Below are 17,574 nucleotides of genomic sequence, written 5' to 3' on the forward strand. Positions count from 1 at the left end.
CTGGCAGCCCAGCTGAGCTGAGCTGAACTGAGCACACATGACTCCCCTGACGCCGGCACACTTCATTTTACTCAGCGGGGGGCTGCGGGCCGGCTGGAGCAGGGATGAAGCATGAGACAGGGATGGGGATGCCAGTGGGTTTCTTGGGATGGGAGGTACTGGGGGATGAGGATGGAGCAAGGAGCTGTGATGGAGCAGTGACTGGAGACAGATATGGAAAAGGGATGAGGAAGGATGGCTGGAGCTGAGACGGGTGCTGCAGGGGATGAAGAGGGGGTAAGGTATTGGACTTTTGGGTTTGGGCAGAAACTTCCTTTTTTTTTTTTTTTTTTTTTTTTTAACAAAGAAAATGCTCATGTTACAGTCTCTGCGCAGAATGATAAACCTCTACACTTTCCCTGCTTGCTCTCTGCAAGCTTTTAGGGTTTTTATTTTTATACTGGCAGCAAGGTGGTAGAAACTTCTCTGTGACTGAAGAACTTCTCTGCTGACTAACCTTGAGCTATAATCTCATTATAGTGGAGCAAAATAATAAAACAAATTCTTTCTGAAAACCTGGTTGTGACATTGTTGTGTTGGCTGAGCATTGGTGGCTGGTGAAGCTATTGGTAACACATTTGGGGCTGTAAACAGTATGACCACCATGACCTTTCAGGGGCTCCAGATTATGTAGTCATGCAGATAGTTTTGCTTTTATTTGCTTGATTTCGTTTTGAGATGTGTGTCTCTGAGATCTCTGCCTCCACTCTCAACAATGGAAGTAAATGAAATTTCATTGTGGTGCACAAAGGATTGAACATTTACATTGTAAAAACCTTTTTATCTCTTTCCAGTAACACTGTCCCTGTTTCTCTGGATAGTCCTTTCCCCAAGGTGTCCATTCTGTAGCTGTGAGCGACTAGAGCGCACTCTCTCTCTCTCTCTCTTTCCATCCATTCCCTTGCCACCAGTGTGAAGATCCAGATTACAGTATCAAATCATTGCGTACCTCTGTTGCTTAAGATATACAGCATATTGGCCCTGATGATGCTTGCTGCTTTCCTCGGTCTTGAGTTTGCCTTCCAAGTCTGCTTCTGCCAGAGAATAGTCACCTTAGGCCTGTTTTCAGCACCATAAATTGAAAAATGCCAAGTTACAGTGGTCAGATAGTCTTGTTGGCTTTAGCACTTGTTTTGCCAAGATAATAAAGCTCTTTAAGTGCGTCTGCTGTCTCCTGCTTCTAACCGCACTTGGATCCTCGCTGCATTTTCACACAGATCTCACTGTCAACAGTTGTCATAGGGACTATCTCTTCAGTAGAAAGTAGTATCAGTGAAAACTGTTGACAGTGAAGTCTATGGATTATCCACAGTAACGAGGAGGACAATGTTTCTGGAAGCACACATTGCTGTTCAAAGCAATTTTCCATTTATCCCCAGTGTACTGAGGTAGCAACAGATATCTCAAAACCTGAAAAATAAAACTAAAATAATATGTGTGGCTAAATACCATTAGAGTAAGTAAGACAATATGTTTTGTTTTTCTTTTTGTAATTTGGTTGAACCAACCCTTTAAAATTGTGACACAGCCAGTGGCCCATAAAAAAAACATACTTACTTCCTGCTAAATGTGTCATTTTGTCAACTTGACTTTGACATTGGGTGTGCATAACGTACACACATGAACACACGGTAAAACTATAACGGTACATGAAAATTAGTGAGTAATTTCATACCAACCAAAACAAACACACACACACACACACGTGCATCTTTGGGCCCTGCCAGAGCAGGTTCACAGCAAAACAATATGAGGCCAATCAGGGGACCATTGGTATGGCTCTCCCTCTGCTAATGAAGGCACTTTGAAAAGGTAATCTAATTCACCAGCAGCAATTAAGGCTGGGAGCGCCTTGTCACTATCAATTATCCACTCCTTCACTCATGTTCTCCAGTGCGGACGCTGAGCCTGCCTGACACGCAGCACTGTCGGACAAATCAACCCCATCAGCCAGCCAGTCACTGAGAACACTAATCATGAGAGTGTTCAAACACACACACACACATATATACACACACACACACAAACACACAGATAGCTACTGTATGCTTGAGTCATTGCACAATGAACTAAGTAAGCTCGACATGAATTAGGATGTCCTAGCTGGCTGCAGTCAGAGGTAGATCCATAAACCGTATCTACTGGACCCAGGAACACACACTGATAATGAGGTAACATGACTTTATGGTAACATCCATCCAACATTATTCGTTGATCAAAAACTCCAGCTGCTATGTTACATTTTGTAAGCACAGTGATGTTTAACTGTATCCCTTCATCAGGAATATCCAACATATGACCAAGAAAATCTATGAATAGACACATTTAATACGATATTGACATGGTATTTATAACTTTTTTTATTGTAAATACAGTAAGAATAGATCACAATATATGAACATAAACGTAAGTTTATAAAAGTAAGTGTCAGAGTTAGAAGTCTATATAATGTCTGCTGTTGTATTAAATGTTGGGGAAATTTGAGTATTACTTCTTTTTTCCTACATTCTTATCACCTTTTTTCCTCTTGCATATCTATTTAGGGTCAGAGTGAGACTATCCCAGCATGCATCAGGAGCAGGTTGGGGATCTATGTCTTGTTTAAAATGCTTCAACAGGACAAATGGCTGGTGTAAGAACCAAGTAAACCAATCATTTTCCTTTAATGAGACATCTCTGTACCCAATGGCCATTCTTCTTATCTTTATTAGTTATTAATTATCTTTATTAGTTTGATAGGGTATTTTTTCTTATTTTGACAACCTAGGCAACATTTTCCACAAACATTTACAAATGTCATTTTACCGTTACCAACGGCTAAAACACATTCATTGCTTGTATAATCAAGACAGTTTACAGGATATGACTAACTTTCTGTGTCTACCAGACTATTAGTTGTCAAAATATACAATTAAGTTAGACAGCATTCAGAAAGCAAATGCTGCCACCACCAAGGCTGTTCAATCTTCTAGTTATTTTAATATTACAAATTATATATTATGTATAAATCTTGATTTGGACATTTCAATTCATCATGTTGCTGAACTAATACTTACAAGCAAAACGCCATCAAATTTTACAGGATCACAGACCCAGAGTTTATATGTAGTATATATGCATCATCTAGACATGGTGACAACTGCACAGTGCCTTCAAGAATGTGGCAACTTGTTACAGGAAACATGATGGTGCTTTCTATAGAAAAGACTAATCTGTTTATCTTTATTCAAATTTAATTGACGTTGTTAAATAGCTTGTGAAACATCCTGCTTACTGACAGATGGAGGCTGAAGAGGTCAAAACTCCAGCAAAACTATGGTTTAAAGAACAACTTCATTGCATTGCATTGTGTCCTTCATCCACCTTACAAAGAATATTTAAAAAAATGAGATGAGTAAGAAGCAAAAAATGATAATTAAGACAAATTAAAGGACAACCATTCATACATATACAACTGATACATAGACAGTAATAAAAACATAACCTCTGTTGAAGGTAATGAGTATTTCAGACATTACAACCGTAAAACTATGTACATTGTTGAGTCCGTTACTGAAAAAGCTTCAAAAGCAAAGAAACACAAACTACTTCAAATCCTTTCTAAGGTTTCATCATTTGAAGATTGAATTTATGACACTCATACGGTGCATACAGAAGCGCAGCACCCTGACCTTTCGCCCTCTTCTCCGATTGAGGACAACTCCAACATTCAACTGCAGACCTTCAGACTCCAGACAGAGGTATAAGCTGACAGGAAGGACTATTCAAAATGCTCTTCTCAAGCTCTTGTGATTGCTTAACTGAATCTCTTCAATGAATGACCTTAGTCCAGAGCACTGCTGAATAGTGGATTAGCATGACAGTACTGCTGGTGAGAGTCCGACAAAGCCTCCAGAGAATAATATCTGAGCCTGACTATGTTGCTGCAGGTAGTTCTAAATTATGATAAATACAGTGTACATCAATATAACAGCCCCAAGGTTGTGAATTTGGTCATGTTAAAAATGGTCATGTTAAAAATGTAATTGCAAAAAGATTGTATTAAAAACTATTAATAAACCTTAACTTAACTCTACATGTATATTCAAGTAGTGATTTTACTTTAATCTTTAACAATATAGTTGCATTTGAGTCATAATTTTGTGAATCTTTAGACTCGCAGCTAAATTAGTATCTTTAAGACAATTGAGAAAATAGATGGATGATTGTTGTACTTACAGTTGTATGCAAAAGTTTAGGCAACTCCTTGACAAATAACATATTTTGGTGATTTTTTTAATTGAAAAGATGTAAACACAGCCTCTCTAGGATATGGAAAAAATTAATTTCAAAAATTAAAAAAAAATTATTTTCAGCAAACATTAATGCATAGACACTTTTTATGTCATAAATTGAACAAAAATTAAAAAAAAATAAAATCATCATCTTCTCCCTCTGGGCATATGTAAGGTTTTCTTCATTAAATTGATATTGAGACATTCATGCAGTAATACATTCTTCTTCTAACTTAACATTAAGTGTACTTATGTTATTAGTTTGTTTGTTAATAAAGCAAAAAAAAAAAAAAAAATATATATATATATATATATATATATATATATTATTGATAATTATAGGGTCCAACTGGGTGATGTGCCAATCCATGTTTCTGCATTAACTAAGGTTTCACTAAAACGCAGTCTCATTATACATAGTTTGGGAAACCAAAAACAAAATGTACAAGGACTTTCTCCTTGGAGCAGCAGCAGACCTGGTTATTACCACTGAGAGAACAATTGATCAGAAGCTCCCATAAGGACTAAATGTTAGAGTTGAGTGTTTTGGACACCGACCAAAAGTCATTTGTAATTATGTGAGTTGGAAGTCAGGGATAAAAATAATAATAATAATGATAATAATGATGATGATAATAATAATAATTATAATAATAATAATAATAATAATAATAATAATAATATAACAACAACAACAGGTTAATCAATTACATAATAGAATTTTAATTACTCCATAGTGGGCTTTTTTTTGTTTGAGCATCCAGTGTACCTAATGCACAGCCTCAGGAATGAGTAGCTACAGTCGCTGTGGTACACTGTAACATATGTTTTGCTGGCTACAATGTTGCCTTAGACATAAGTAGCACTAAAGCACTTTAACCTTGTGCACTTACTACTTCAGTTGATGCCTAAACAGCGATTACCATGACATATAGTCTAGACAGGAAATATAGAAATACAACATTTTCCTGTGTTAGTATCCTACTGATAAATACAGTACATGGGAATTCCTTCTTACAGCTTTTCCTGAAATAAAACCTGGACCTGGAACTGCGTTCTACTTACAGTCAGAACAACTCTGTCAAACAGCTGCTGGTTTCTCTTCAACATTTAGTAAAACAACATTAACGATATTAAAATAAGTGATTTTTATTTTCCATTGAAACACAATGAAACTATTTCAAGTCTTGATTTGGAAAAAATGACAAAATGTTTTCATGTTATGAAACTTTGTGTTTGATGTGATGATTTTTATTTGACTGTGAAAGTTCATCATAACAACTTATTGATAAAAACTCAGTTTGCTATATTACTTTGCCTTTCTAGTAAGATTATAATTTCCTACTCTTTAGAATTATGTGAAGTGATATTTTGTTATATGCATCAATTGTTTCGCTGGGTTTAGGATCACAAGTGTTATTACACATTTGTCCTCATGTCTGTGTTTTGTTTTGATTTTTGACCAGTTTTTCATTGATTCTTATAGAAATACCTGTACTCCCTCTTCAAGTGTCGAATCAGATTACTGTACTGTACAGCATATGATTGAAAGGCCCAAGCATCAAAATTCAAAACAACTCACTTGAAAGAAGAAACAGATTGAAGGCACTACAAGCACAACAACAGCTGCAGGTATTATGATCCACTTGTTCTATCCTTTGTTCCTTAATGCCTTGTTTTTTTCAATATGTTGTTTATTTTTTATGTTTTTGTGTCCTTTTGTCTGTTAAACTCTTTTATATTTGCTAAAAAAAAAAAGCTTAAAAACATGACTTGATTTGAAGCTTCTTTCATGAGAATTGTTGGATATCCGAGCTGAACGCAGAAATGCTCATCTCTACCTGAACAGTTGCCTGCGTCTAGCGCTGCTGTGCTTAGGACTTTTTCTTCAAGAAACAAATCATTTTTTCCATATAATAACAAAGGTAAAGGACTAGTGTGTAGGATTTAGTGGCATCTAGTGGTGAGGTTGCAGATTGGAACCAAATGAATACACCTCGGCTCCCCCTCCCAAGCTTGTAGGAGAACCTATGGTGGTTGCGAAACTTGCAAAAAAGCAAGTTGTTCATTCTGGGCTACTGTAGAAACATGGCGGTGCAACATGGTGAGCTCTTTGGAGGAGGAACTGCTCCCTATGTAGATATAAAAGGCTCATTCTAAGGTAACGAGAACACGATGATTCTTATTTTCAGGCGATTATACACTAATGAAGACAGTGTTTCCCCTGTAATAGTACAGGCCTTGTGCCAGCCCCTGCCAGGCCAAAAAAAATATTTTTTTCAATGCCAATAATGACGCCAAATATACATTCATTTGGAAATCAATAGCGTTTGGGAGCCTCTGCGCAGTGCTGTTCCGAAACCTGAGTTAACCTCTATGGCATTGCATGGGAAACTCTTGGTAGTGTAGCTCCTTTTTTTAAGGAATAGGGCAGTGCGTACTATGTGCATGTAGTATGAAAGGTTACGTGAGAGAGCCAGCGGTGGGAAAGTGATGGTGAATACGAGCGGAACAGAGGAAAAGGTTAACTTTAAGTTGTCAATCTGGCAGTAAATGTACAGTACAGTGTGTTAGTTAATAAATGCTGCAGCTTGTCAACACCAAGAAAAGTCATGTCTGTAGTTTCCCCAACTGTTGGAAAATGAAGGGGGTCCAAAGTTAGCAACAATGGGTTAGCGTAACCTGCAGAAGCTAAAAAGACATAAAGAACGGAGAACCATGTGGCTGCTGAGTCTCCGTAGTTTTATGAGCAAGTGGTGAACTGCAGTGTGTGCCGGTTAACTGCAATCTGATATGTTTCTGAAGAAAACCGGGATTGAGGCCGACAATAATTTTTGATCATTTTTAAAATTGTTAAACACATGGCCTCAAAATAGCCTCTCATTGTAAGTTTTAAAGAATTTCATTACAAGTTTCTTCCCCCACTCAACCTTTATCATACGTCATAATGTGCAGCTCTTAGAGAACTCTTGATCTCTGCTTGTGGCATTAAGGACTCTACACTCCATCTGGAACTACTATGTAAAGTGCAATTATATAATTATATTGATCTCATGTGTGTAAATAAATTGAATTAAACACCAATTGAAAAATCATTTGAAACAATATTCCTCTTTGGCAGAGAAAATTATTGAGTGTCAACCAAAGTGTAACAGTGTTGTGTTTTTTTTGTTGTTGTTATTTTGTTGTGGTTGTTTTTGCATGCTTGTGTTTGATTTCTTCCAAAATGTGCTATTTTGACAAAAAAAAAAAAAAAAGTTACAGGTAAAAAAAATATCAAAAACGTTAGCTGCATTTTTGAGCTACTTTTAAAACTGTGTTGTCACAGACTGTGTTGATTGGGGAGTAATAAGGTAGTTTTATTCATCTTTTAGCACATTGTTTTGGTTTTTGGGCCTGCAAATTCACTGTTTTAGTTCTCACACTACTCTTAGCAAATGAATTTCCATTTGCATCAGACAACTGCTTCCAGTACAAAGTTGGCAAACTAGCTGGTGAGCAGCATAGTGAAGCATTTAGCTGCTAAAGAGCCAAATATTGCCCACAAGAGATGGCGGAGACCGAAGCTAAAAGTTAGTTGATACTGGTGGATGGTTAGTTGTCTGGTGGCCTGAAACATGACTTCAAATGAATTCATATGTTGCTCTGTGTCTGCTTGATCTACAAGCAATTGTTTGCTAGTGAGTTCACTAAAACAATTTTATAAGATAATATGTCAATGTTGTGTTTTTAATTGTGCTATTTTTAAAGCACTGACCTTAATTGAAAATCTTGATATTTGAGTTACCTTTGGTAGAATTGGAACAGATTTTAAAACTCTTGGGCTGGTAGCTACTAAAACTCTTTGTGCTAGGAAGCAGCAGCATTATGGTGAATGTGTTAAGCTACCACTCATAGTAAATAAGTGGTCTGATCTCCTTAGTGTAATTATTGCAATATCCCATTTTCAAATTCAATTATACCATAGCTACAAATGCTACATATTGCCATAAACACTACAAGCTATCACCAACCTCAGTCAACAAACATATACACTGTATCTCCATAGTGGTCTTCAAAAACAAATATTACATTCAGCCCTGGTTTGTACTACAGCTTGTGATGGCAGTTAAGCAGAGTTGGACTTTTAAGTCATCTCAGTGCTGAAGCATCCACAGGAGCTGAATGTTCCGCTGCTGCAGACTGCCTCCAACACACAAACAGAAAGAGGAGAGAGAAACAGAAATAGAGGGAGGGATGGAAGGGAAAAGCATGAAGGATAAACAAAAACAAACACAGACATCAAGAGTCATTGAAGCAGTGTGTGAGAGCCACGTGAGGCAGCACACCCCATGGAGAAAACAGCAGCTGGTGTGTACACTAACAGCCCTACAGGGGCTGCGGCCTCCACAGCCCAAACTATGGGGAAGCAGAGAGGAGAGACAGGAGGAGGGCCGGGTGATGGAAGAGGATGCTAAGGGCTAAATGGGGTGAGCAGTTAAGCCTTGTTGGTTATAGTATTGACAGGAAATGCAGGAGATGGGAGGGGGCATGAGGGGTTCAGCAGTCACTTCTACAGTCCATCTTGAAGTGAAAAAGTGTTGTCACAAGCTATTATTTAGTGAGAAATTTAAGGTAGGATTAAAGTTCATTATAACTTCATTCTTTTATACACAAAGTTAATTACTATTATCTGTGAAAGTGAAAACATTGGTAAAGAGAAGCTGAAGAGGGCAAGAAACATGACCCGTCAGACCATCGTACAGATTTTATACAAACTCTTGTGTTAGCCTTACTTTTTGTGATCAATTGTGTGTTACAGTATGAGTTTCCCATTTAAATTTCACTCTAATCAAGGTGGAAAAGTCTAACAGAATTTACTTAATATATGCATTAATCTAAGAATAGTATTGAGACATATTTAAACAGTACTACAAGACAAAAATCAACAATGTCTTGTCTGTCACTCAGTACTTTCCGGCTTTCCTACCCAGTCATTCCTGCTTAAGATGTGAATCTCTAAAAAAGGATCACAAATATATACTTTCACTTCTTTAAAGGCTAAACAGTTTTACAGCTTCCTTCCAAGTATTTTATATTATTTACAGTAATTATCATTCTTGCACCGTTAATCACCTTGCATTTGCACTGCCTCCACTCTGTAGTAGTTCTGGTGGCTAGACATTCACTTCACTGCTGTGTTTTTATTCTTGTGTGTATTGGTGTTTTGTATGCGTCATATAAACTCACTCCTTCCTCCCTCCTGTAGTTTTTAGCAAATGTTACCTAAACAGGATTAAACTGGTGTTTTTGGTGGAGAGTCTCCTCAGCTGCAGATCTGGTGCTCTAGTGAGTATTTATAGCAGCGGGACCGGGTATAGGGGACTGACTCAAAGTCAAGTACAGTGCGTGTGTTCATTATAATGAAGGAACACGTCACCCGGTGCAACGGTGTGGCTCATACATGTGTTGTGGAGCTCTATGACACAAAGGAGTAAGCTATATTTAGATATACAGACAACACTTGTTAGATGGATATATTCAATGTAAGTTTTGGTCATTGACAATAAGAATAATATCAAATATCACCAGATGTATCCTTTGAGTGAAACCCATCGATATGCCACATTAGAACTGCTTCTTGATAAAGTTCCTACAGTATGGACACTGAGGATAGTCTCATTAAAGGGTGTAACATATTTTTAATTAATATTACAAAAAAAATACTATGACAAGAAATAGAAATGTAATAACTGTATTTAGTCAATGTTATTACAGTAGCATTAATTGAAAATGTATTGAGGTGCGTATAAAGTGCTCTTTCCATCATCAATAGATGTGGACTTGGGAATAATCATATTATATAATAATTATATTATTAGATAGAGTATTATATAAACAGGCTTACTACAGTCAACACCGACCTACAAAGTAATTATATTCTACAGTAAGTTGCTTCAGAGTTGCTACAATTATCTTATTTTTGAACCAGCACCCAAAATAAAACCCACTCTCTGCAGAAAATCTCTTTTATAACTATCAATTTAACTGTGAAAATTAAGAACATAATGCTTCTTTTGGTTGAAAATATTCTTCTCATCATCTGCCGTTTGGAAATGAAGACTGACATATGCTGAAGTCTACTACCAGGTTTGTAGTGGATTCTGTGTTTTCTTCAAAAACGTGCTCAGCTCTTCATTTCACGTAAGAAATGGAAATCACTACAAGTGGTGTAGAGGACAAACATGGCATAAAAGTTCATCCACACATCTTATAATAAACAACCACTTCATAAAATCTGGTTTACTTTCAGTTATTTCTCTCTAAGCGTGTTTTATAAACCCATTCCAAACAAAACATTGTAGGAAAATCCAACAGCAAGCTAAACAACATGCAATTTGACATTATTTCTCAGTACCTCCATATCACCCATAAGAGCATTGTGTAGGAGCGTGTTTGTGTGCTTCTTCTTCCACTCTCTGCCTTTGTCCACCATCTTTCTTTATCTCTCTCTCTCTCTCTCTCTCGCTCTCTCTCTCCCCCCCTCTCTCTCTCTCCATTTCAATATTGAAGAGAGTTTTATTAAGGGCTAGACTCGGGTGTGCTGAGGCGCTCTCAGTAATTTTCCTACAAAGTGCTTTAATCCATCACACGGCCAACATGTGGCCTTTGCAGCCATACATCATCTCAGCCCAGAGAGAGAGACAGAGGAAGAGAAAGAGAGGGAGTGGTAGCACACTTTCTGCTCTCATCCTCCTCCTCCTCCTCCTCCCCAGCCCCTTCTTCCTCCTCCTTCTCCTTCTTCTTTACCTTCATCTCCCGCCAGAGTTCCCCACCTGGGAGGGAAACCACATCTTCTCCACAGTCAAGTCCTCTCTCTCTACATTCCTCCATTTACAAATGAGAGTGAGGTATGAGCGGGGCTGGAGTGAGGGGAGTGGGTGGGGGTGTGTGGGGGTGCCGGAGGACGGTAAGCAAAGAGAGAGAGCGAAAATGAAAGAGATGGAGATAGGCGTGAGTGAATGAGTGAGTGAATGAGCATGTGAGGCTGAGAGAGAGAAAGAAAGAGATAAGGAAAATGGAGAAAAGCTTACTGGAATGAATGAAATTGGGGACAAAAGCGGGTGATAGGAAGTCAGTGCAAGTGTGTGTGTGTGTGTGTGTGTGCGTGTGCACACGTGTGTGTGCATCCCATGCACGTGTGTGTGTGCTGTGCATACTATATGCACAAGGTGTGTGCATCTATACTTGCATGAGGAAATAGAAATAAGCAAAGAAGGAGATTGGGGGGGCTGCATTTCCCAGCATGCAGCTGGTGCAGTGTTGCCCTCTGCGTTGCCCCCGGCCAACACCTGCCTCCATTTCGTTCCCTCCGCCCTCTTCGTGCTGAGGAGCAGCGGTGAACTCTGGGCCCCCTGACTAATGGAATGGGCCCTCGCTTCCAACCATTAGAGGATTGGTGTCCCTTTCTGCGCCCCTGGGTGCCCTGCTACAGAAGAGGGAGAGGAAGGGGCGAGGGAGAAGATGGTGGCATGTCGGCCTTTTTCCTTTGCCAGACACACACACACACACACACACACACACACACACACGGTCATAACATAACAGCCTGGAGTGATCCAGCCAGAGTAAGGCTTGACATAGCTTAGCATCTGACTGAGGCTATTTCTGAGAGGATATTAGAAATTCTGAATCGGGTGCAGCGGTACGAGGTTTCAAAGAGGGAGCTCTCTGAATGTGTACGACAGCGGCCCTGGCTGATCGTGAAGCGTTTGTGTGATTTCATTTAGCTGGTAAATCCAGTGCTCTACCTCAATTACATCTGCTTTACTCGGATGGAAAACACACCTCGAGTGTACGGAGGGAGGGGAGGGGAAGGGGAAGGGGAGGGTAGCGGGGTTTAGCATGGAGCGGACTGGGGATTGAATCTCTCGATGAGCTGATAGCACGTCCGCAGACAGCGAGCCAAGCTGTGCCGCAGTAATGTTATGCTAATGATATGGTAATAATATGGTAATCTGCCGGCAGTATTCCACCTCACTGGAGAGAGGGGGAATCTGGGAGGCCTTTCACCATTGGTTGGAGACCAGGGACTTCCTGATGTCAGAGTTCAAGACAAAAACCCCTGCGCGCACACACACACATGCACACACACACACGTATATATGCAGACACTTAATTCTAGAAGCAGTGATCTAAGCTAAAATAAAGACAATGCAACACATAGACCTAATCTGGCTCTAATCGGATTTGCAAAATCTTAAATAAGCAAGAAATAATACCTGTAAACAATGCAGTATTATGTGATGTGACTTAAAACTAGGTCGGCTGTATTGTAAGTAAGCCTGCAAGCTGAGACTTTTTCTTTTTTTTTTTTTTATTACCAGCGTGTAATATCAAGTCGCTGTGCTGTTGTTCTGTGCCGGCATAAAGTGAAACGGAAAATCATCTATTTTAGATCGCGTTCAGGTTGTTTTTTCTTCGCCATTGTCTGTGAAACCCTGCACCTGTAATGGCTGCCATTACTTGCCTAGTCAGAGCATCTGTTTCTCCCTGCCTCATAATGATTGCATTAAACCACCACAGCCTTGGTTGGAGATGAAACTCGCCATTGTATGACAGTAATCTTTGAATCCATGTCAGCACTGCCACATAGCCGTAATAATTACAAGCAAGGGCTTACTGAACTGCACTGCATTTGTTGTGTTTACTTACAGTATTTTCTTTATTCAGATTGGGACATGCTTCATTTCCCTTCGACTCATCTTATTGTGAACGAGCTGATACGCGCTCTCATTTTAAAGGAATGTTGACAAACTATGAGCCATCTTTAAACATATCTAAATGAGCACAGTGTAAGACAAGGGAAGGATAAATGTGGAGGAATCTACTCGATCTCTCTCGCACATTAAAAAATCATAAAGACTGACATGAAAGGCTTCGGTGCGTCTGCAGCCCAAAGACGCACCTGCAAAAAGCAATTGCAATGCATCACTGTAAATCTGTCCATGTGGCATAAAGACATCACTTCGGGTATTTTGCTTTGTTTTTCTTTGTATTTTACAGTTGCAAAATGGATATGTCAAGCCTGCACAATGCAGAGACGCGATGACATTTTCCTGGATGCTGTACACTAAATCAAAGAGACCAACAATATGTTGAGTGCCAGCATGGAGACATTTGATTCCCATTCCACTCATGCAGCATTACCACTGGAATGCCAGCAGACATCACAATCCTCCCGAGCTGGCGTTGGGCTTGTCAGACTTTTCATTCCACTTCAGTGTTTTCAGAAAAAAAATAAATAAAGAAAGAAAGAAAATATCACAGCAAATTGTGAAGCGCCGGCTTCTTCTTGATACACGATATTTGCCGCATGCGAGGCGCAAATCACAGGTGACACAATTAAAATAGGTTTGACTTAACAAAAGGCGATTTAGTGTCAGTGACATTTAGCATCAGCCTCTGGCGACAGACAGGTAAAAGGAGCCAGTCAGCAGATTGGACCTGGGGGGGGGTGAGGGGGGGCGCTGGGGAAAGTGGGGGTTGTCTAAGGCTCTTCTCAGGATATGGCGTTGCTGGGCACCATATTAACACACAAACACACATACTGCACATCCATGACAATGGACGGCTACAAATCCCACTACAGCATTTCTAACATGTTACAGGATGGTTGATCTCTTCTCAAATGTAAATCCACAACGCAAACTAACATTGCAAGCACTATATGTGTTACGTGGTACTGTGTATATGCATGAATATAGCATGTTTCATAGTGCTGTGTACATGCATAAACATAGTGTGCTTCATATATGTGGGAGAATGTATCTGGCTTTGGTAACGTGAATGGTCATTACAAGTGCTCGCTGCATGAAGGGACTTTCAGTGGTGTATAAAAGAGCACAAGACAATGCGGGAAGAGGCAGAGGTGTTTGTGTGCATACATGAGGGACAATGAGAGAGAGAGAGAGAGAGAGAGAGAGAGAGAGAGAGAGAGAGAGAGAGAGAGAGAGAGAGAGAGAGAGAGAGAGAGAGAGAGAGAGAGAGAGAGAGGGAGGAAGACAGAGACAGGGGTGGACTGTCCAATACACTCCTAATAAAAGGTCAAAGAGATGTTTTATTCATGATCCAGGCAGCAGCAGCAGAAGCAGCAGGGCCAAGGTTGAAATGAGCGTGTGTCCCCCGTTCCCCAGAGCCAACGCTGCACACAGCCTCACACCAGGCCGGCACACACTAACACCACTAACTCTTATCAATAATGTCAAAACACACACACACACACACACACACCTCCAGTATCACTTATCAATAACTTCAAATCACGTTTTTTTGACGGTCTGCTGTGAGCAAAATCAATGAGAGAATCTGCTGCCTAAGAATTAAGTGTAATACACTTTAAATGAATAAAGCCTGATATGGGGACAACAACTTGTGTGTGTTGGAGGCTGGAAGTGTGATATAACAGTTTCAGTAGAGGAAAAAAAAACAATATTCTAACACTCAACACTAAAACAATAGAAATCTGCTTCACTTGGTTCATTTCTTTTGACTGGATGCTCCTCTGTGGATTGAAGGTCAGACGCTTCTAGTTGTCAATCTAATGTATCTAATGTAGTTAACCAATCCAAATTCTGTAGCCATATGCCTGGTGCAACAATAATCATCATGGCTTGTGCTATGTTTTTAATCAAATAGTTATCTGAAGAATCTGTGTTGGTGAGTCAAGTCTTTACATTTTAAAAAGACATTGTTAAATAAAAGAATCATTTTTAAATCCTTAATCTAACAGAGCACAACAAGGATGGATGTCAATTCATAAGGGTTCTTACCTTTTAAATCTTTCTGAATGTGAATCTTTCATAAAAGAGAATCAGAAAAAGTTCATTTCAAAATCTCACATACCCCTCGAACCTCCTCTTTGATCTCATTCTTACAAAAAAAAAGAAAAAAAAAAGAACTCCACCTCACCAAGACCCGCTTGGAGCCTTTATTTTTTAGTGCAGCCAAGAACATTTTTTGAGGGCGCTGACACACTTTCAGACTCAACAACCAAAGTAACCTTTAAAGTATTGATGTGGATAAATCACCTCTGGTCCTCTGACAAATGGAAAGATTTCAGCATGACAGATTAAAACTCAAGCAAACAGGTGAAGACCCAACCATCAACTCTACATATAGGAGTTTCACAGGTGTAAACTAAGGTTGACCAGACAAATGTGTTCACTTCTGTGTGCATGCATGAGCCTTTTTTTCTTTTAACGTGTGCGTGTCACTGTTTGTGGACGGTCTATGTGTTGCTCTTTGATCAGATATGAAAAATTCAGAAACACTGCTGTAATTTGATGAAAGTCAGATACCCCCTCAAAGAGGAAATAGAAGTCAGCACTTTGGCAGCTCTCGAAAGAAAAAAAAAAAAAAAAAAGTCCTCAGTAACCGGATTTAGAAAATGTAAATGGCAGGCCCATAGGTAGAGGTAATAACAGGGGTTTTAAACATGCACTCACCCGTTGTATGAACTCCAGTCCGTGCTGCTCGGCCAGAGCTCTGGCAGCTTTGATGCCTCCGTCCATCTCCACTGCGTAGAAGACATAGCGGTTGGTCCCACGATGCCCCTCTGTGGTCGCTAGAGTCCCCTGCAGCAGGCAGCCAACCACCAGCACAACTGCACTGAACATGGAGCCTTTCAGAGGACAAATATTTAGAATGATCACATAGTGGAGAAAAAACATGTCAGTAGGGCGGCAACTAAGAATTATTTTCGATATCGATTAGTCTGGTGATTATATTCCTCATGAGTCAACTGTTTTGTCTATAAAATGTCATAAAAAAGTGAAAACTCCAATATAATTTCCAACACAACATGTTCAATTTGCTTGTTTTATCCGACCGAGAGTCCACCAACCAAAGATATTATATTTTTTATATATATACATATATATATGACAAGGAAAAGCATCAAATCCTCACAAGTGACAAGCTGGAAGCAGCAACTGTTGGGCGTTTTTTCTTGAAAAATAACTGAAACGATTAATTTTCAGTAGATTAATGATTTCAGCTCTACCTGTCAGACAACCTTTTCTTTTATGCAATAGTATCCCGCTGGATATGCCATCTCTTCATTGGTTCTTTATAATGAACTCAAAAAACTAACATTATAAATATCTTTATTAGAAAAGCACAAACACCTACGATTTTACTATTACCATAACACTCCAAATGCCATCTAACTACACAAATGAGTTTATGCAGTGTGGGATTCAGCATCTCAGCGCAGAGTATTGAACATTGGCAATTGTGAAACAATTTGCCCACAGCCACCTCCTCTGTACTTTTGCATGAAATCCACAGTGGCTGCCACCTACAGCATGTGAACCACCCACCTGTAGCCATAGAGAGTAAAACGTCCAGGAGAAATCTTTCACCCAGCGCGATGAAAGCTAGTACTCTGGCATCAGGGGCCCCGAGCGAGACAACACGCTCTCTCCAGTTCCCAACCCACACGTTTAATCTCCTGGCCTTGATGCAAATGCTTCTGAGAGCAGAAAAACAGCAGCGCTCTCATTGTGTGAACTAACTTCCCTCTTTAAGCAAAACAGGAACTTTATCAGTCTGTCTTTATGCCTGAACTTTCCTGTGAACAGCTCACGATGATTGAACAAAAAAGTTGTCATCTCACTCCTCTGAGTATCTACTCGACAAGAAAACACCCCATGCAATATGAGAAGAACGCAGTGCTGAAGCACATTAATTGAAACTCCCACTCCTTTCCCCAGATCATGCAATCAACATTTACTGTTGATCTGTTAAGTTTTTTTTAAATATATACACATCAATTTGTATTAAATGTAAAGCAACTATATACAAAGTGTTGTCATACATGTGATTTTCCACATGTATGTCTATTGCCAGTACACACAGCTTCCAAACACTAACAGGCTTTGTCTAATTAGACCTGAAACTATTAGGTTAACCATTTTGATAATCAGTTGATTGTTTAAGTCATGTTTGGAGCAAAAATGACAAAATTATATGGTTCCAGATTCTCAAATGTGACTATTTTCTAGGGTTTTTTTGGTCTTTGGTAGATGATATTAAATGACATATTTTTGAGTTCTGGACTTGTGGTAAAAAAAAACAAAAAAAAACAAGCAATTTGAAGATGTCAACTTTAAGAATCAAAGTATAATCAAGTAAATAATCAACAGATTAATCGATACTGAAAATAACTGTTAGTTGCAACCTAACATGTAATCATTGTTAAAAAGGAACCTCTTCTGTC

The 17,574-nt window shown here is 39.2% G+C and overlaps 1 protein-coding gene across 4 annotated transcripts in view; it reads right to left on the minus strand.

The window, feature by feature from the left end:
* The window catches only part of LOC121906286 (neuroendocrine convertase 1-like), a 185,078-nt gene that overhangs the window by 163,931 nt on the left and 3,573 nt on the right, over positions 1-17,574 (minus strand). For all 4 annotated transcript variants that reach the window (XM_042425076.1, XM_042425077.1, XM_042425075.1 and 1 more), the window contains exon 2: positions 15,800-15,975. In XM_042425076.1, coding sequence (XP_042281010.1) covers positions 15,800-15,970 — 171 coding nt within the window. In that variant the 5' untranslated portion in view covers positions 15,971-15,975. The remainder of the gene's footprint in view (positions 1-15,799; positions 15,976-17,574) is intronic.

This window comes from Thunnus maccoyii, chromosome 10, assembly GCF_910596095.1.
Source record: "Thunnus maccoyii chromosome 10, fThuMac1.1, whole genome shotgun sequence".
In the NCBI taxonomy this organism is placed as follows: domain Eukaryota; kingdom Metazoa; phylum Chordata; class Actinopteri; order Scombriformes; family Scombridae; genus Thunnus; species Thunnus maccoyii.